Consider the following 19700-nt stretch of genomic DNA (forward strand, 5'->3'; position numbering starts at 1 on the left):
GATGTAGCTACAAAGATGTGGAACAAAACGCCACAGGCGTAGTGGCGGACAACACGTCGTACAACCAAACAACTATTAATATTGTAACGTAGCTCCCAGCATCTGGAGCGAAATGTTGGTACATCATGCCGAATAATCTATACCTCACCACCGTAAAAATCTATGGAGTAGTAGAAATATATCTTTTTGAGTTTAGCATTCTTATCAGAGGCGTGTTATATGTGGCTGGGCACTGGTGTACAGAGCCCTGCTATCTGAATCTGCCTGGCGTGCTGACTGATGGTGGTGCCTGCCCTGCCAGCTCCTGCCTCCACTGTGTGGATAAGTGGGGGCTCCAGAGCTTGAAGGGAAAACTTTGAAACCGACGAACAGAATTCAACGTGCTCTGCATGGGAGGCTGATGCACAGAATTAGCCCTACGACCTCCGTCGTCAGCATAAGTCCGAGCAGAAAGAGAACAGCATTCGGAATAAGATAAATAGAATGGCAGTTCGGATGGGAAGCAGCAGATGTCTGGTCGGAAGACATTTACAATGGGAACATTCATATTTAATTTTATATTGAATTGGAACCTATCCACGCCACATTCTGTTACATCATGTTTCAGCCATATAGTGCAGCAGCAAAATTAACAGAATTAAAATGCAGTTCATATCAAAAGCTTAATTTTCAGCTGTATTGTTTTATCACGTGTTCATAATATGTTCTGGTATCAAATGGCAGTATTTTGATTTCGTTTGACTGAAAAAGGCTCAAGGCATTGACGGAATTGGAGCTCACATGACGATGTCAGGATGCAGGTAGTGGGTGATGAATAAATCGTGAGGAGCCCCTCGTCCAGCAGCGAACACTGAACAACAATGACAACGAATTTGCCGTTTGCAAATAAATATATAAAAGTTACGCTTCATACATTTAACAAAATAATAATGGTATTATTATCTATCATTAGGCAAAGCATAGTTACATCAATCTAAATGTATGTAATTAGTGGTCATGTAAAAGTATCTTGCATTAGCTTATTTCGCTAATAATAATAAAGCATACATTAATGCGAATGAGAATACATAACATGTGGTTTATGCAAGTTATATATTAATGTTATAGCTGGGTTAATGAGGGTGAATGCAATTGTAGACCAAGACCAAAAAAACAAGTAACAATACAAACAAGATGGTGAAATATATATTCTTGGTTCCTTCGGTAAAGTCACGTAGAAGGGAAACAATAAAATAATAAAAATATAAAACAATAAAATTCTCACGACGTTTCGACTGCAACACAAGCAATCATCATTAGGTGTGAAAACCACAGCAAGAAAAATTTGAAAAAGTGGCGTTTTTTTAACGTTAGCACCACGGAGAGCGATTTGGCAGTTATTCAGATGGACGAGTCCATCTATGTTCGGAAAAGAGGAGGGGGGAGACGAAAATAATGGATGTGGTCTGAAAGCCACCGTAAGCGTGAAGAATCAATTAAAACCCGAAATGGTTTATCATATCTTTCCAATGATTGATAAGCCAGAATCCATCTTCTCGGTTGAAATTGTCTCTGTGTTTGTATATGTGGATAGCCTCATGAACGAATCTCTCATGGTAGCCAGATGTCTTGCAGATAACCTCTGTCTGATTCAACCGCATTAATTGATCAAACCAAACAGTTCCCGTTGAAACCTTCTGCTGCCAGGCCACCAAGATTATACGGCTTACCAAAAATACATAAAGTAGATAATCCCCTTCGTCCCATCGTCTCTACTATCAACTCCCCCACCTACAAACTGGCTCGTTTTCTGTCTGAAATCCTGCGGCCTTTCACTGGAAAAACCACCTCTGCGATACAAAATTCTACTCACTTGGTATCGACAATCAAGGGTATTTCCCTGTCCCTAGACGACCTGCTTGTCAGTTTTGATGTAGTTTCCTTATTCACCAAAGTTCCTCTACCTGACACCATCGCAATCATTGAAGACTTGGTTCATCAAGGACTAAACACTGAGGTACCCCCCCTGGTGAGACACTGCTTAACCAATACATTCTTCACTTGAAATGGAACTTTCTACAAACAAACTGAGGGCACCCCAATGGGCTCCCCCCTATCTCCAGTTGTAGTCAACATTTTCATGGAGAAATTTGAGACTGACGCCATCTAGACTGCCACTCTGTGCCCAACCTTATGGAAGAGGTACGTGGATTACACGTTTGTCATCTGGCCACATGGCCGGCCTGCTCTAGACCAATTCCTCGACCACATCAATTCCATACACCCAGCCATCAGATTTACCATGGAAGTCGAAAAAGATGGCAAGCTACCTTTTTTAGATGTCCTAATCAAAAAGAGACCTGATGGTTCAATGATCCACTTTGTTTACAGGAAAGCTACCCATACGGATGCTTACCTGAAACCGGATTCCCACCACCATCCATCCCAGAAGAATTCCCTCATCAAGACTCTGCACCATAGAGCCCAATGCATATCCGACCAGGAACACATAGCCAGTCAACTCAAGCACGTACACCAAGCTCTTAAGGCTGATGGTTACTCCGACTACACAATCTGCAAAGCTATCACTCCAACCATGAAGAAGGACCCTCTTGAGGAGCCATTCAAAACCATCACTTTACCCTACATTGCGGGGATCACAAAAAAGATCTCCAAAATCTTGAATAAACACAAGATCCAGGTCCGATTCAACACATTACATCAAATCCGCGATCTGGTTCCGTCTGTAAAAGATGTGGTTCCAGACATACAGTACCCTGGTGTCTACAAATTAAGTTGCCTCTGTGGTAGTAGTTACATTGGAGAAACCAAACGACATGTCTCGGACCGCATCTGTGAACACAAAGCAGACCTAAAACATGGTAGGACCAACACCTCGGCCGTGGCAGATCACTGTTATTATTCAATAGGCTCACATGATGTTGACTTCTCCAAAACAGAGGTTCTCTGCAAGCCATCTGGCTACCATGAGAGATTCGTTCATGAGGTTTGAGAATTTTATTGTTTCATATTTTTATTATTTTATTGGTGAAAGTGAATAAAAATACAATTGATCCTTGATACAAATAACAGTGAATCATAGAATACGAGGGGAGGTGAATCTTTACATGCCTAATTATGAATATCAATGTTTTGTCATTAGAGCATAACAATTTCTTAATATTTGTATATACTGTATATAAATATCAGAATTTGGAAATAAACGATTCATATAGAACCATTGAGGCAGGAACAATGTGACGACAATTGATTAAACCACTTGCTCATGAGGTAATTATGAATAATATAACTTCCATTTTTCTGTGCGAGTAAAAGGTTTCATTTTCCTTTAATGAAATAATTGTTTTGCAAAGGTCAAGCAGAAAGGCACCATCAGGGATTAAGTGGCATTCTTAATTGTATCATTTTCTCGTGAGATATTGAATTGCAAAAGAGTTCAATATCTGCTATCGTATGATAACATTTCAGAGAGATTTCTAGCTCTGGTGATGGAAACGAAGATTGCCAGAGCAATGATTGTGACCGTGAAACATATTCCGAACAGCATCTTGGCAATAATGAACCGTGATGAGCTTAGTCACTGTCGAACGGGTGTAACATTAAACATGCACCACAGAGTCTAAACGACATTCACATTTGAATGCTGTGGTTGTATTTTTAAGCTGTGCAGGTGGATTGTCAACACCATTTCCACCCTCAATGTAATTATTGGTTAATGAAACGTGGTGCATAATGTGGCGAGGGTCGCAAAATTCCGTATACATGGTTACACGATATGTTAAGCAAAAAAATGTACCGTCAATAGGTACACAACTGTATATACAATGTGTTATTATTTATAAAAAAGGAACTTGAAAGGTGTATTCACACTAGATGCACCTCATATGAACTGTGTGTTAGGACCAGTGAATAGTTGAAGCGTTTTAGGGAACAAAACAGAATGGGGTGGCTTTAAATATTTGATGCTGCACTGGTTGAGATAACTCTGTCCACCTATGAAAACAGTTAGCAAGTGTAAAAAAAAATTGTTTCTAATACAACACGGCGTACAAAATCGTGATCTAAACGTGCCTTCCAGGCAGTGACAAGAAACATAATAATTTTCTTGAAATTGTTTCTATAGCAGACGTAAGGGTATCCCAAAGGAGGCCCTAAATAATTGGGTAGATGCCTTATGAAGCACATGTTATAAATGAGAGCAGCTGTCACTGCTTTAAAAATTCAACACACGGGGAAGAGAAGACAGGGGCATTGGTAGATTTTTTTTTTACATTTGCGCTGCACACAACCTGCCCCAGGATTTAAAAATAGTGACTGAAAAGCTATCGATTGTTTTTGATGCTAAATCCGGCTTATATCTAAAAAAATACATGTTTGGTTATGAATACTACTGCTCATATATGTTATTGTTTATGTTGGAATGATACATCAGTTAATTGGCATAATTAGCTATATGCAAGAAGCCGTTGTTTTGGTCTGATTGGGTACATGCAAATGTGAAAGGTAAATTGCATATTACCTGCATAAATTAGTTTTTTTCTTCCTCTCATTAACATCATCATGACAGCAGTGTGAGCTGTGTCAAACTAGATTTATTTTTTAATCAATGAGAACGCAGAAATGATGGACAGAATGGCCTTTATAGTTTCCTTAATTTACATATTTCTACGTTTATGGAAAGGCGGTTGTTGTTCTTCTTCTTAACATTACTCGAGAGCAATGTCACATGTGCATTCATAATAAACGATGGGCAATCTTGCACATGAATGAAATCCCACCGCTTAAAATTATTCCTACACATTATTGACTTCCTTGGGGACATGACAAAGACTTATCCAATTACTAATTTGTGCCTTGCGTACAATGCCGGAAAACCGTATCGTGCTGTGGCTTTCTTATCTGTCACAGCAGTATCGAAAAACTCGTTGCAAGGCTGCAACGGCAGCACCCAGTTAACATTGTGTCATGTCCGAGTATTTGTGACAGGGTTTCACGTTTAGATGTTGCTGTCCCAAATAAACACAAACATTTTCTTTTTGGCTGCGTCCGAGACATTAAATCTGCAGGCCAGCAATAAATGAAGGGATAACAAAATCAAATTATATTCGAGGAATGCTCCAGGTACGATCTGAATCGTGAAACGTTCAAAGGAGGATTATAGAGTACCCGATCAGCACTCGGCATGGGCAACGCAGAGCATCAAAAGTGGGGAGGAAGCACTCTCCTCTAGCTCTGCCCCGTGACACATCCCAGAGATTTACCTGAATCAGGTTACCGCTTTTTTTTCTCCCACCTATTTGCTTTGCACATCATGTCCAACAGCATAGTAAGGCAGTTTTATAATATATTACGATTGTCGATGCTTAATTTGGCGAATGACGCAATCGCCCGCTCTTGCGGTACAATGAGATCATTAATGTCCAGAAGGATTGTGACGCAAGCCTGTTATCTACGAACATTCGAACACTTATGAAATAAGCAATACTAAGTGTGTCTATATTAAAGAATTAACTTGTCAGATTACTCACCTGTAATTACGCCCACGTGTAGACTTTTAGTCAGTTGAAATGTACAATCATGTGATGTCCTTTGTGGTTTGGTGAGCTAACCACGATCCACCCATGGTCTATAAATGTGAGATTTGACAAAATTTCCAACATGTACATTACAAAACATGGGCTTTGGCAGGGTACCATTATTCACTTATGTAAAGTACCGTATTTAGAAATTATAAGTGGTACGTAATAATAAAAAGGATAATTGTCTTAGTTTACAGCGACTCCAATTAAACATAATCATTATCAACAGCCGTGCTCTATCCACTCCTGGACAACAGCCTCCAAAGCCATCATCTCTCATGGTCTTGCAATGCAATGGTCCATCACGTAGGTAACCCTAAACTGCATTCACACAAACCATGGCAGATGTGGATGCTTGATGCGCAAATTAAAATGTACACATTTTTTTGTTGTGTGCGACTGTGGTCACCCTGGAACAGACCGTGGGACATATACTAACTCAATGCCCAATTTACAAAAGCGAAAGAGGCAACGTTGGGATGGACTCTGCTTCTCCTGACACAATTCTCTGGCTCAACCACGTCAATGTAAAATGATAGTTGTTGCTCTACATCAGCCATATGAAGAAGTACATCTACCAACCTACACACCAGCTGTATCCATCACTCCATCAATGTGGCAGAAGTCCACCTGCGTGCATTCTCTCCATTTCTTTCTTCAAAGCAGAATCATGATCTGATATGTATATTTTTTAAAACCAGTTCCTTACAGAAAAGCAATTCTCACATTGGTGATATAAACATAAATATTGTGCCATCAAGCCAATCTGCCATTTACAGTTTACCAACAACAACAAAAGAGCCATTGTGAAAACAAGCTGATCTGGAGGGTCATGCGGGGTAAATAATAGAACCGTGTTTGGTTGAAATTATTTGCGCCGGAGTAGTTCTCTGTTCTATTGTTTCTCAAAGTATGTTCTGGGGAGAGTAACGGCCACAAGCAGACAAAAAAACACATCTGACTGATTGTTTCAATTTGCACGTTGCACGCAGCGATTGCCAGTTGTCTTTACAATGTGCCCCAGTCCAAAATCCACGACAGGGCTTCTCAAGCTCAGTGGATACGCATCACGTCCATCTACAAAAACGCTGTGCCTGCAGCCTAACAATCGTTACGTTTTCGAGCAAAGCAATGAAATGTAAAGCTGGCAACCTCCCCAATGCCGGGTTGGCTGTCTACCGCTTACAGCTCTACGAATTCAGATGCACATTTCAGACACTTTGATGATGTGGGTAATGATTGGTATAATTATGAAGTGGCTTTTTACTTGGACGTGGTTATGTCAATCAAATGAGACTGTAATTCAAATGGAAATAATGTCTCCATCTTTCTTGATAAGGCAGAAATTACCATGAATTATTTTACTGTCACACGTCCAAAGACAAAATTACTTTTTATTTATTTATCCAGGGATGGTAATGTGGCGTTCAGTTTTTGTATGTGTATCAAACCTTTGACTTATTCCAGGAATAAGCCACACGTGCAATGCCTTTAAACGACATCCAAAATACATTATTGCAATGATTTTGAAATATCGATTTGTGAGATTACCTGCAATTGGGCTCTAGAGAGCCCTGATAGAGTGCATTTTTTGCCAATTCTTCTACGCTGGCCAGGTGTCTTGGAATCGGTGGAAGTACCCACACATTGCCTCACGACACATAACCTGCCGTTTGACTAACTGTGGTGTACAGTTAGTTACCGTTGGGTTGACAGAGGCGGTGGGGATTTAAGAAACTTGCGCCATTATTTTAAGTATCGTGCTGGGAGATCAAACTGATGACCTCTGGATTGCAAGTCCAGTGTAATAACCTTATACCACCGGCGGTATCCCGCTAGTGCAAATATTGCTTTCAAAATGGTGAAGGGGCGCATTGCTAGAGGGTGATCAACTTGTGGTCATGAACTCTGGGTCTCTCGGAGGAGACTGCAAAGTTAAGCGTGTGCTGATGCCTTACTATGCGGAAAATCTATTTCTCCAAATTGAACTCGGCTCCCTCACACTAAATGTACCCTGATTCCAACATCTTGGCTCCTCAGAATGTTAAACTTGAGTACACCATAAAAATACAGCTGATCAATGTACATATTAAGAAAATTATGGAAATACAGTGTGTTATGACCCAGCCGATGACCCATTCACCTGCATGCATCCGATCTCATCAGATCTCAAAAGCTAAGCAGTTATTTTGAACCTGGTTAGTGAAGTAATGGGTGAACACCATGCACAAACAGGTTGTAATAAGGTTTTTGGGGCTATGTTATGGGCAACAAAGGGCAGTGCAGCACAACCTACTGTTGTACTCGACTTCTATTCTCCAATGTCTACTCTTTCTGCTTTCACCTCCTAACAGTGATCATCCCGGTGAAGTATGCTCAAATTATCCCCACGGGGAAGCCCTCATCCAGCGGCTGATTGAAACAAAGTGGCTGTATATGTACTTGTCATGACCCACAATGTTTCCTCTTGATTCAGTATTTGAAAATATTTGATTTAATATTCATGCTTGCTTTTCAATTTGTGTAACATGTTGCATTTTTTAAATAAAAAAATCAGTTGTTATTTTATGTTGATTGTCATATAAACAATTCCCTTGTGGTTGCATAGATACCACCATTTTGAATATACCAGCTGCATGCAGACCAACCGCTAAAAAATAATTAGAAAATACATAGGATATTTGCATCACACGATTAATTCCAGTGAATTTAATGCATGTTGTGTATTCATTGCATTATTTAGAGAGTGGCACGTCCTAATGCATTCCTCAATTCAAAGTAATGAAACTATTTTTGAATACATTAATTCCTGTTTTAAAAAAACACGCACACATGTGCAAAGTACTCAGACAGTTGCACAGGTTTACAAATGACATTGAGATAACATCATGTAATATGTTTTAAGTGGAATTGAATCACAAACAATTCAACAATAATAATTCTGCAAATGGGGAGAGTGGTTACATGACGATCTGGGTTGATTCTCGGCCAGTGCTAACATCAGCGGCGAGTGATATCGGAACCAGTTCTCGAGTTCCTCGCACCCAAAATAACCCAGACTGGCCAGAGGGGCAAAGTATGGTCAATTAACTCCAATGACTGGCATGGCACGGGAAGAGGCCTTCACATCCAGGAGTGCATTGGTTAAAGGGCTGTGAATTATAGAACAAAATTATAAATGGGATTTTCTATTTAACAAACAACAATTTTCATTATCGTAATTACATCATCCTCACGTTTGTCCTCATCAACTCTGTATAGTCCTTAGATCAGCTTAAGGCATACTGACTGAGGGGTTGAACCCTTCACATGGCACTAATTATTCTTACTATGAACTACCATGTCCCCATTATTGTTGCCATATAAAAAGGTTACATGTTTAAATATAGCTCCACAGATTATGAGATTCACCTCTTATTTTGCTTTTGCAACGTTGCCTACACACACAAAATGTAAACATTCGAATGCATTGTTTCATCATGAACATATTTAAGCACGGTTATTAATGTCAACATATTTAAGCTTAGCTTCATCCTCATGAATTAAGTAGATACATATTGGTTAATGCGTTTATATATAATTAGGTTCTAACATTCATAATTTGGTAACTCATTTATCACCTTTATAAAATACCAGAATGAAAAAAAATACAAATATGTAGCATACTATATTTGATACACGCCATGATTATTATTTCATATATTTTTCTAATATATATAAAGACAGTGTTTTTTATGCTGTGAGTCATGTCCCGGAAAGACCTGACACTCATCTTCGGCTCCGGCTGATAAAAGGTTGCATTACTCTATTGGTAAATTAATTATTTGTGCGTAACAATGTTTTGCACACTTCAATTCTGGAAGAGGATAACATACAGGCCAATTGCTGAAGGTGATTTCCCACCTAGTATGTTACAAATCAGATTGTTCTATTCCCTCCTTTATTTCATAAAATTATAAGATAGTATATAATGAATTGCATATAATATTGCGTGAAACTATCGACATTGTATTATCGGGTGACCATTGTTCTTGATTTAATTTCCTATACTGCAATGCAGAGAGTAATTATACCTGCTGGTTGCATGATTTTTGTTGTCTGGACGGAACATAATTTTGCACAAAATGTTTATATGCAATCTAACAATGATTTGAACAGTCATTTCCGACACTAATACCCAAGATATGGGCCTGCCTTTTTCTCGGGACATGCTCACTCTGCCATTAAACTCATTGAATCGTGCCATCCTGCAGGGACACCCATGATCCGGTTCATTGTCACTTCACAATTAGCCTCCTCAACCGTGATATAGCAGCCCCTCGTTTGGTACCAGGGACACAGCAGCCTCTCATTTCCTTCACTAAGCTCAGTTAGAGTCATGTAACATTATTAGGGACACCACGGTGGCAAGATGTTAACTACCTCACCTGGTATACAGGAGGTCGTGAGTTCCATCCCGACCCTGACGCCTGTATATATTGAGTTTGCATGTTCTCCCCGTGATTGCGTGAATTTTTCTCCAGGTCATCCGATGTTTTCCTCCACATTTAGAAACATGCATTTGAGAGTATTTGGCTGCTATACATTTACACATCATGAGCCACTTTGTTGAGCTATCATTTTTGGCTAGGTTGCTTCTGAAAAAGAGCTATACAGCTCGGTGGGCTTTATATGGTCAAATAAAAATAGGATTAGTTTCAGCGAAAGCTAATTGGCTTTCTGGACAGCTCTCATCGGTAACCAATGGCATTCACGCCCTGGTTAGGGAGAGAAATAATCTTTAAATAAATTGTCTCTTTTGCTGTGATATAAACATCGAATGGTGATTGCTGGGATTAGTTTAAAATGACTTTCTGTGGGAATTCAATGTTACGAATGCTAACTCAAAATATGATAAAAACTCAGCAATTAAGCTGACAATATATGTTTGTACTGGATGAGGGCCCAACCATACCTTGTGGGTCATGGAGGTTATTTTACCATACTTCATTATGCTGATCAACGTGGGTTTATGAAAGCAGGATGCATGAAAGTACACAGTACAACAATTGATTTGTCCGCATTGCCCATTAGGGCACGTCATGTAGCAACCTATGATCAAATCACCAAGAATATGTCTGACCTTGTATTATCACCGATGGCAAGCAGAGTTGAGCATGGTCATTGTGTGGATGGGTAACCGCCACCCACACACATTGTGTCCTAGAGCTTACTGAGCTATGTGACTTCATATTACCATTAATAATCACACTTCTTCATGCATGCATCCATTATTAATAATCTGTATGAGGAATAAATCAAGGAATACCATTTCATGATATTTAACTGTTGTTATTTTCAAAGAGGAAACAAAAACACGTAAAAGTTACAAAGATGTGAAAATCTCGAATACTCTTGGCAACTCTGGGGTTCTCGGTAAAATTTTGACCCAGGAGGAACAAATTAATCTCATTTCACTCTTGAAACGGTAAGATTCCTTGTCCAGTGAGCAGAAATGGGATGTCAATATGGCCACCCATAAACATTTTTCTAAAAAGTAAAAAAAAACTTCGTTAGAAACTCGCAGATTCGACTCATTGTTCACAGTTCTAAACTGAGAGGGGATCTCTGAATGGTGAGAGGAGTACAAACATTGTTGGCTGGTACATTGGCAGTGGGACTCTCAAGCAGGATGATGTCAGGTTTATTAATTGGGCTTCCAGGGATCTTGCACAAACTGCACAGGTTTGTAAGTGCTGCAACCAGAAGCTCTGAGCCCAAAGTGGTGGTTCAGTTCGCCATCTCCCTCTCAATATATGATTTCACTTTCTTGATTTATGAGAGGCTGCTGTTGTGTAATGGTCAGTGCACCGGACTTGCAATGCAGAGGTCACCGGTTCGATATCGCGGTGTGCCACAGGAAAAGAAATATGGAAAAGTTTATTGAATGCTCTTCACCTCTCTCCACAAGGATGCTAGAAATCAGGGTACATTTAGTGTGAGAGAGCTAAGTTAAATTTGTAGAAATAGATTTCCACCATAGTAACATTGCAGGCTCCTTCGAGAAACCGACCCAGAGTTCATGCCTCCTAGCTCTTCACCCTCTAGCAATATGCCCCTTCACCATTTGTAATGTAATATTTGCAACCATGGTACATTCACAAGTGGGATACTACACTGGATTTGCAATCCAGAGGTCGTCAGTTTCATATCCTGGCATGATACTCTGTCAACCCAACGGTAACTAACTGTTCCTCAAACGTGAGGCAATGTGTGGGTACTTGCACCTATTCCAATACCCCCGCCAAAAATGGCTCTCTTCCACCAGCAATGGTGTGAGCAAGCTATTGCAGGTAATCTCACAAGTCAACATTTAAAAATCATTGTAATGATGCATACTGGGTGTCGTTTATTAATTATCAGGCCGCGTGTGGAGGGGCAAGATGTCTGGTAAGTGTGGTGAAAAAAGCAATGCCAAAATGCCCTCTAGGTGGATCTCCACAGCGCCCTTTAGTGTACGCCCTTCTTGCGGCGCTGCGCCTTTACCTTTGTAGACTTTTATTCCACCTCAGGGGGCAAGTAATGTTTGCCCCATCATGTATAACCATGCTGATGCTTGTTGAAAAAAAACATTAATGGGTGCAGTCAAAATTATTTCAATCTGTGCTGTTACGTTGTGCATGCAAACATTTTTTTTGTTATATCTTCATTGGTTTTATCATGCTGTGAAAAAAATATAAATTCTACTTTTGTTTTACATGGTAAATATTACCTTTCAACTAAAAACGAATGGAATGGAATTTTATACAATGCCACCATGCTGTTCCCAAATGTTAAGGCATTTTGTATTTGCCATAGGGAACGTGCTTGCTGTGTTGCTTGCAGATAAACATGTTGCTGTCTCAAATCCTTGACAAAAAGCATTAACGCTGATGAATTTCCACCAATGGTGCAACCCAGAGCTATAAACCACACAGTGCAGGGGTCCAGCAGTGTACGTGATAACTGAATGTCAATAACCAGACTGCAATAATCTTGAGATCCATGCACTCCACGGACATTCCTGGCATTGAATGCTCTGTCATGTTTCGCTCAGTTATGTTACAGAGCCAGCATACAAATGGTACTCAATAGAGCTGTATATATTATTCTGTTGAATCTATATAAATATGCTTGGAATGTGTCCAGCTTGACACTGTGGAATGAGGTGCCCCATTGATTCATCTTCCATTCATAGAGCTTGCGTATTCCTATGCTGTACATGCAATTGCTATTTTTGGTTAACTAAATTTACAAATATCTGGGTAAATTTTAAAAGTACTTTAAAAATTGTTGGCTAACCATTGAACAAAGACGGTTACTGCATTGCGCGCTTTCAGATGCACTTCTGCGGCCGTTCGGAATGCTCTTCCTTCAGATATTAGGAAGCCACTCTAGCTATGCAGCTATGCACTTTTAAATCATCTAGATTGAAAAGTCATTTCTTTAAAACTATTTTTTGTGTTTAGTTTGTTGTCCTTCCCCTGCACCTCCGATTAGCATGGTTGGCTACGTACGGTGCAAAAGAAGTTCAACATACATACGCACAAGTGCAATATAATGTGTAATCAGGAGAACAACATGTGCCAATTCTACTTTAATTAACTACATTTCATAGTGGAGCGAACAACACCAGCATATCTAACGAAGCAATTAAGTTTATTCGGCTAAACAATTATTCAAAATAACATTTCAACGGCGATTGTTTACGAATGACACAAATTATAAGCATGCATGTCATTTTCTTAAGGAAAATAACTTTTGTTTAGATGAAGCTGGATCGCATCGATGTGTTGCACAACAATTCCCTTGAAAATGCGTGTACTTTACCATATACGATAATAACAAATGTATAATTGTAGCCCTTTGTCTTTCCACTTCTGGTTGTTGGGGTTGATTGACCATACTTCACCTAGGTGGTCAGTGCTTGCCGGTGAAGACCAGTGTCTAGGACTCATTTACATATCAACCTCCACTGATAACTAATCACCGCGTCCAGGGAATCAATTGTGAGATTTGTATTAAAGATGCAAAAGGGCCGTCTCCACTTGTATTGAGTGTAATGAAGGTTCTTAGCTATAATTGCCACAACGGCACATCTGGTGGTAGTTGATTTGCTTGATTACTTGATTGTTTGCAGGCTCAAAATGGATGTCATGCATACAATGTACGTGAAAATAGCAATGTCTTAAAATAATATTACCAATGTGCGGTATATGCATAGGCACAACATAATTAGTATATCATAAAGTAACCAATTAACAACTGAAACATCTAAACTAATATTTCCCACTGCCTACCAACCTGCACACCCTGTTCCAACCATGGTAAAGCCCATAGCTGGGGGAAGCTTTCATTTGTCCGAGTTCTCCTCCAAATTCACATCTGATCATTTTAGCTTCGTTATAACCGTGTAATGTTTGCCTTTAAAAATGTATAATCAATAATCAATTGATTATACATTGGAATAAAATCCTGGATTGTATCCGTGAATGTTAAATAGTGATTTTTTTTTTATGTTGCCATCATTAGATAAATTGCGTTTAGCCAAACGTTAAAATTGTAAACTCAGCTCTCTGAATCATATTAGACTAAAGTTTTCAAGTTTCAGGTTTCAGAAATCTCAGTAATGTGCCATCCTCACACTGCACAGTAATTGGTCGTCTAATTGTCAGACGAAACAGATTTCCCTCACACCATCCAAGCCAACAATTCCTGTGGCTGGCTGTACGGCGGAGGATGGCTTTAGAATAATTTTGTTTTGCCCAAATACTGTAACTTAGCTCTGTGGCTTTCTTTTCGTATGTAATTCGGATGCTAATGTGGCCCCGCCCATCTCATCAAGGGACAAGGGCATATCCATTAGCAGGCACCTCCGTGCCATTATTAAATATATAAATGTAAATAATAAAAGTGACTATCTTTAGCTGACTAAATGAGGACCCCCTACTTCTCCATAAAATTAATTCAACCGTATTAAACAGCGCATACGTTTTTTATTACGTAAATTTCAAGTCCTAAAGTGTGTCAATGGCGCTGAGACATTTTTCTCAATGTTGCACAAACATTGCACTTCGTGCCCATGAATTTGCATCGGGTGCTAATTGTCGTTATGAGTTAAATTTTTGCTAAATGATTGACTTTTTATATTTGGTGCGGAAATTGTACAATAAATGACACATATTGTGTCACCTTATTTAGGAATGTTTTATAAAAAATACTTTTATTCATGACGTATACAATATGCATTGTTTGATACATTAAACTCCATTGCATTGTACTTGGCTGGATAATACATTCGGGAAGGAATAAAACACATTTTGTGGAGAATATTTACATTGGAAAGACTGATTTCACAAAAAAACAATGTTGAGTTAACTATTGGAACAAACCCTAAGGAAAATAAGAACAATATCCCAACAGAATAACAAACAGTATTCTTATACGGAATGCTATTACGCTCGTGGATTTGCTAATCCTATTAATCTATTACAAACAAGAAATACGCTTTACTTGCAGAACATCTTTTACTCCTTATGAATGATTGGCTTATATTACTTTTTATGGTCACATTAAGCTAAAGATGTGGATCAATGGTAAAGGAAGATATATTCTTATTTAGTATCCAATTTGACAGCACACTACAGATAATGCAAGTTAAGTAAGTCTACATTGATTTGTTGATTATGGAAAAGTATATTTTACTATTAAAGTTGTTTTAGTAGTATGTGTTTTCAGGATGGTTCAATACATTTCCGAGAATATGAGCCAGGTAAAAGAAGAGAGAAAAGAGAATAAACACAGGGCAAGAGGTTATTCCAAAATAAATTTAAATTTATTGCCAATTCTAAAATTACAATGGTTGACAGCAATATTTAACAGCAAATGGTTTCTGCTGTTGGGTTAATAAAGTGAACCACTGCACTTGTAGCATGATCAGGCACATTAATCAAATGTTACTCAACGGGGTGAAACACTCAAATGGAGCTGTCCAGGGTACTGAAACAGGACATCATGAAAGTGCATTACTGTATTTATTTATTTCTAGTTTGACTAAAGACATTCTAAATATCCAAGCACTGTCCCAATATGTTAATGAATGCAGCTATATTCTTTTAGCGTTGCAGTGCTAAACTTGTCTTGTTACCTTAAGCAAAACAACAGAAGTTAATGTCTGTTTCAAAAAAGTTTGTTTTTAACTTCTCATAACGCGTTAATACTTTCATAATGACGTTATGAATCAATACTGTTCACAATATTTGAATAAAAGTCGTCTTTCAAAGCAGCAGTTTTGGAATATCGGTGACTGAACCAATACTGTTTAAATATAAGTTCTGGCTACAGTGGTCCCACTTAACTGGCTCTTGTTAAAGACACGTTACTAGTCCAGCAGCATATCACCCCCACTGAAAGTTTGAGCTCCTCAATGCAAGTCTTAAAAGCAGAACGTAATCATTCTGAAGGGACTCTTTGTTCAGTCAAGCGATCCTAAGGCAGTCTTATCCTTCGTGCAAAATGTTCCACGGGAGTTCTTGTTTTGTTCTCTCTGCTCAAGCTTGCGTCCGAGCTACGTTTCGTGCACCCCATTGGGAGTGAAGGGTGTGATGGTCTCGAGACTCACGTCTTCATCGCAGTCCAGCCTGTGGTCGATGCCGGACCTGTCCTCCCGCATGCTCCGCGACTCCTCGGGAACTTTGTCGAAGTCGCCGTCGCTCTCGTCGTTGACGATGACCACGTGCGGGATGAACTGCACGTAGTTGGCGCCGCCGTCCTTGTGGTTGCTCGTCACGTCGTGCGGGTAGGAGGCGACCTCGTTGCTCAGGTTCACCGTCTCGACCGGCGTGCTGGCGCACAGCGTGTTGCACCCAAGGAGGGTAGAGAAAGCTTTGCGAAAGTCGGCGTTGAAGGCGTATATGATGGGGTTCAGCGACGAGTTGGCCCAGCCGAACCATACGAAGATGCTGAACGTGGTCTCGCTCACGCACAACGGGTGATGCTGCTGCTGCTGCTCGTCATCCCCCTCGACTCCGGCGCTGTCGCAGAAGGGCACCACGCAGTTCAGGATGAAAAACGGAAGCCAGCAGAACACGAACACTCCCATGATGACCGAGAGCGTCTTCAGCACCTTGGTCTCCTTCTTGAAGGACGTCTTGAACGACATCTCGTTGGGACAGTCGTTCGGATTGAGTTGGCAATTGTGAGCGTGCTCGGCGGCTCTCTCCAGTGAGGCAATGCGGCGGATTTGCCTCTGCGCGATGCGGTATATCTTGGTGTAGGTGACAATCATGATCGCCACTGGGATGTAGAAGCTGATGAGGGACGACGAGATGGCGTAGGTGCGGTTGAGGCTCGAGTCGCAGTTCTCGGGCACGCTCGCGTCCGCGTCGGCGCCGCCACTGGCGTTGTGGAACTCCCACGTCTGCTGCACGTGCTGAGCTTTGTGCCAGTTAAGCTGCACCGGGATAAAGGAGATGAGCACGGACAGTGTCCACGCCACGCTGATCATCACGAAGGCCACCCGCTGGGTCATCTTGCGCTCGTAGCGGAACGGGCTGGAGATCGCCCAGTAGCGGTCCACGCTGATCACGCACAGGTTGAGGATGGAGGCCGTGGAGCACATGATGTCGAATGCCACCCACACGTTGCAGAAGGCTCCGAAGGGCCAGAATCCCGCCACCTCGGTGATCGCCTTCCACGGCATCACCAGCAGGGCCACGAAGAGGTCCGAGACTGCCAGCGAGATCACAAAGTAGTTGGTGACTTTGGAGCGCAGGTGCCGGAATTTGATGACGGCGGCACACACGAGTGTGTTCCCGAAGAGCGTGGAGAGGATGAGGAGGGAGAGCAGGCACCCGGCTAGGATTCTAAAACTTAAGCCTTTCCCGGGTTCGCATCCTAGGGCTTCATCCGCCGTGAGGTTCAGCATAACCCTCCGAGTGTCATCTTCATCCTCGTTACCTGCCGCGCACGCCGGCTCTGCCTTGAAACCCTTCTCCTCCATCATCGCCACCACCACCATCAACATCAGCAGCACCACCTCCACGAGCGGCGATCGAGGCGCCCCAGTGTCACGGCGCCCAGCGGTGGGGGCTCACTCATGGTCCCAGGAGGCGCGTCGATGCCGACCATGCGCCCCTCTCCTTGTGCCTGCGAGCGAGGGTGCCCCACATCCCCGACACGACGCGGTGTGGGGGGGGGGGGGGGGCTCGGGTGGCCGCAGTCCCGTAGCGAACCGCGCTCTCACGGCTCGGCAGAGCGCAAGAGTGCGCGGGTTCGCGGCGCGCGTCACCACATCCCGGTGGCCGGACGAGAGAGGGGGGTGCTGGAGGAGGTGTCGGGGGAGACGCGGGGTTGGGAGCGAAACAATGCAGCCCCCCCCCCCCCCATCCCCAAAACACCACTACCCTCTCCCAGACATGAAACGAATTAAAGACACACAGCCTACACGCTGCACATTCCCGATGGCGCTTGTCTCTCTGTTGTATTAGACAGTTTAGACGACTGCAACTTGTATCATTTTGCTTTTCCTCAACTGATTTTATAACCGGATTCGAACGATTAATCCGGATAGAGGGGTTAATATTATTGTTATCACGGTGAGCACTTGAATTGCTGACTTAGTGTTTTTTTTGTAAATGCGCCAAGAGACCGAGCATTGTTATAGCCGCAATTTTAGTAGAACAAGAACGCTAATAGCATTGAGGCGATTGTGTGACGTGTCGTCCCCCCCCCCCCACCCCCCGAGATAACGCTTACATTTAATTAAAGAGAATATATCACAACCAACATTGCACCTCGAGATGTTGTAAATACAGACCGCTTTACGTACATACGTAAAATGTTGTAAATATTTAAGACGAGCTGCGTATTAACACACGCATATGTTTTACAATTAACGCGGGGGGGAAAAAAAAACAATTAGGCCCTATAGAGTAGCATACATTTTTGGTCCACAATAGCCGTATAACTCTATCACTGGTGCGTGCGTGTGTGCTATTTTGATTCTCCTGGCATTAAGGTACGCTAGCTTTCTTCTACATTTTAATGGCTTTGTAGAGTGGTTTTTTTGCACTGTGGTCTGTCTGTAAAATGCACCCGCGGGCTTTCGAGAGGCGCCCGATTGCAGCTCGATTCGCAAAGCCACCGCCTCCACAACCCTCTCAGCTGGCGCCCTCTTTTGACTCAAATCAAACAAACCACACTTGTGCCATAATGAATGCTTTTTTGGGGGGGTTAGATCGCGTAAATATAAATGTTTCGTTAAACCTTCCACCAACCCGACACAGCCCAATTCTTAAGGTTTGTCACGTAAACAAAACATGCCAATTCATTACTAATTCAGCACACCGGTTATGTGTTGGAGAGTAAACCCACAACATATACAATTCGAGTACTATGAAGTTTCTCCGGTAATTACAACCAGCATCATCAGGCGACAGCCAGAGTTGTGGTGGCGGGTTTAACGACACATTTATATTTAAGCGATCTCACCTCAAAAGCCTCTATTATGGATAATATTGGTCGCGAAAGCCTACGTGTTAAACTCACTCGTGCCGAGCAAAATATTTAGGTAATTTCATTAAAACATTTGGATACAGCAGAAGAAGTTCGTTGTGCCATCTCCACATCAATATAAAATATGGATTTAGTCCATCAGACTATTGGCTTTGCAGACCAATGTTCCATATTATTTGTTAAGCAAGGCAGCAGCAATTTTTTTACAAGTGTGACTAACAGTTTGCTTAATTAAACAAATGCAGCTGCATGTTTGTCTGGAAATCCAAGAAGCAGATGAACTGAAAAATGTTTGTATTTGACGTGGAGACACACTACGAATTTCTGTGTGAATAATTAAACTTGTAGAAGTTTCCAAATAACTTGCATTATCGTAATAGCGTGACGTTAACAAATACGTTTCTCGGAGATGTGTGAAAGCTGTTTCTTACATTTGTTGTTGGAAATAACGAAAAGAAGAAGAAACAAATCATAAATACGCAAGGTTTCGATAACACTTTCCAACACGCGTTTGTGCACAGAGAGTATCGTATCGTTCTTATGAACGCATATTATCTGCTTTGACATATGAATAAGAAATATGGACAC

At 41.2% G+C, this 19700-nt stretch overlaps 1 protein-coding gene across 1 annotated transcript; it reads right to left on the minus strand.

Annotated features, from left to right (window-relative positions):
- Positions 1 to 15410: 15410 nt before the first annotated feature.
- LOC116940611 (D(1) dopamine receptor) lies at positions 15411 to 18741 on the minus strand. The gene has a single exon (XM_032950666.2). It carries the CDS (start codon positions 17620 to 17622, stop codon positions 16165 to 16167), a length of 1458 nt encoding a protein of 485 aa, XP_032806557.2. The 5' UTR covers positions 17623 to 18741; the 3' UTR covers positions 15411 to 16164.
- Between the last annotated feature and the right edge of the window lie 959 nt (positions 18742 to 19700).

This window comes from Petromyzon marinus, chromosome 9 (genome assembly GCF_048934315.1).
Source record: "Petromyzon marinus isolate PM22_M1 ecotype Great Lakes invasive population chromosome 9, UKy_Petmar_22M1.pri1.0, whole genome shotgun sequence".
Classification (NCBI taxonomy): domain Eukaryota; kingdom Metazoa; phylum Chordata; class Hyperoartia; order Petromyzontiformes; family Petromyzontidae; genus Petromyzon; species Petromyzon marinus.

Coding starts and splice junctions, on each gene's coding strand:
- LOC116940611 (XM_032950666.2), bottom strand. CDS start 17,622: ATGTTGATGGTGGTGGTGGCGATGATGGAGGAGAAGGGTTTCAAGGCA.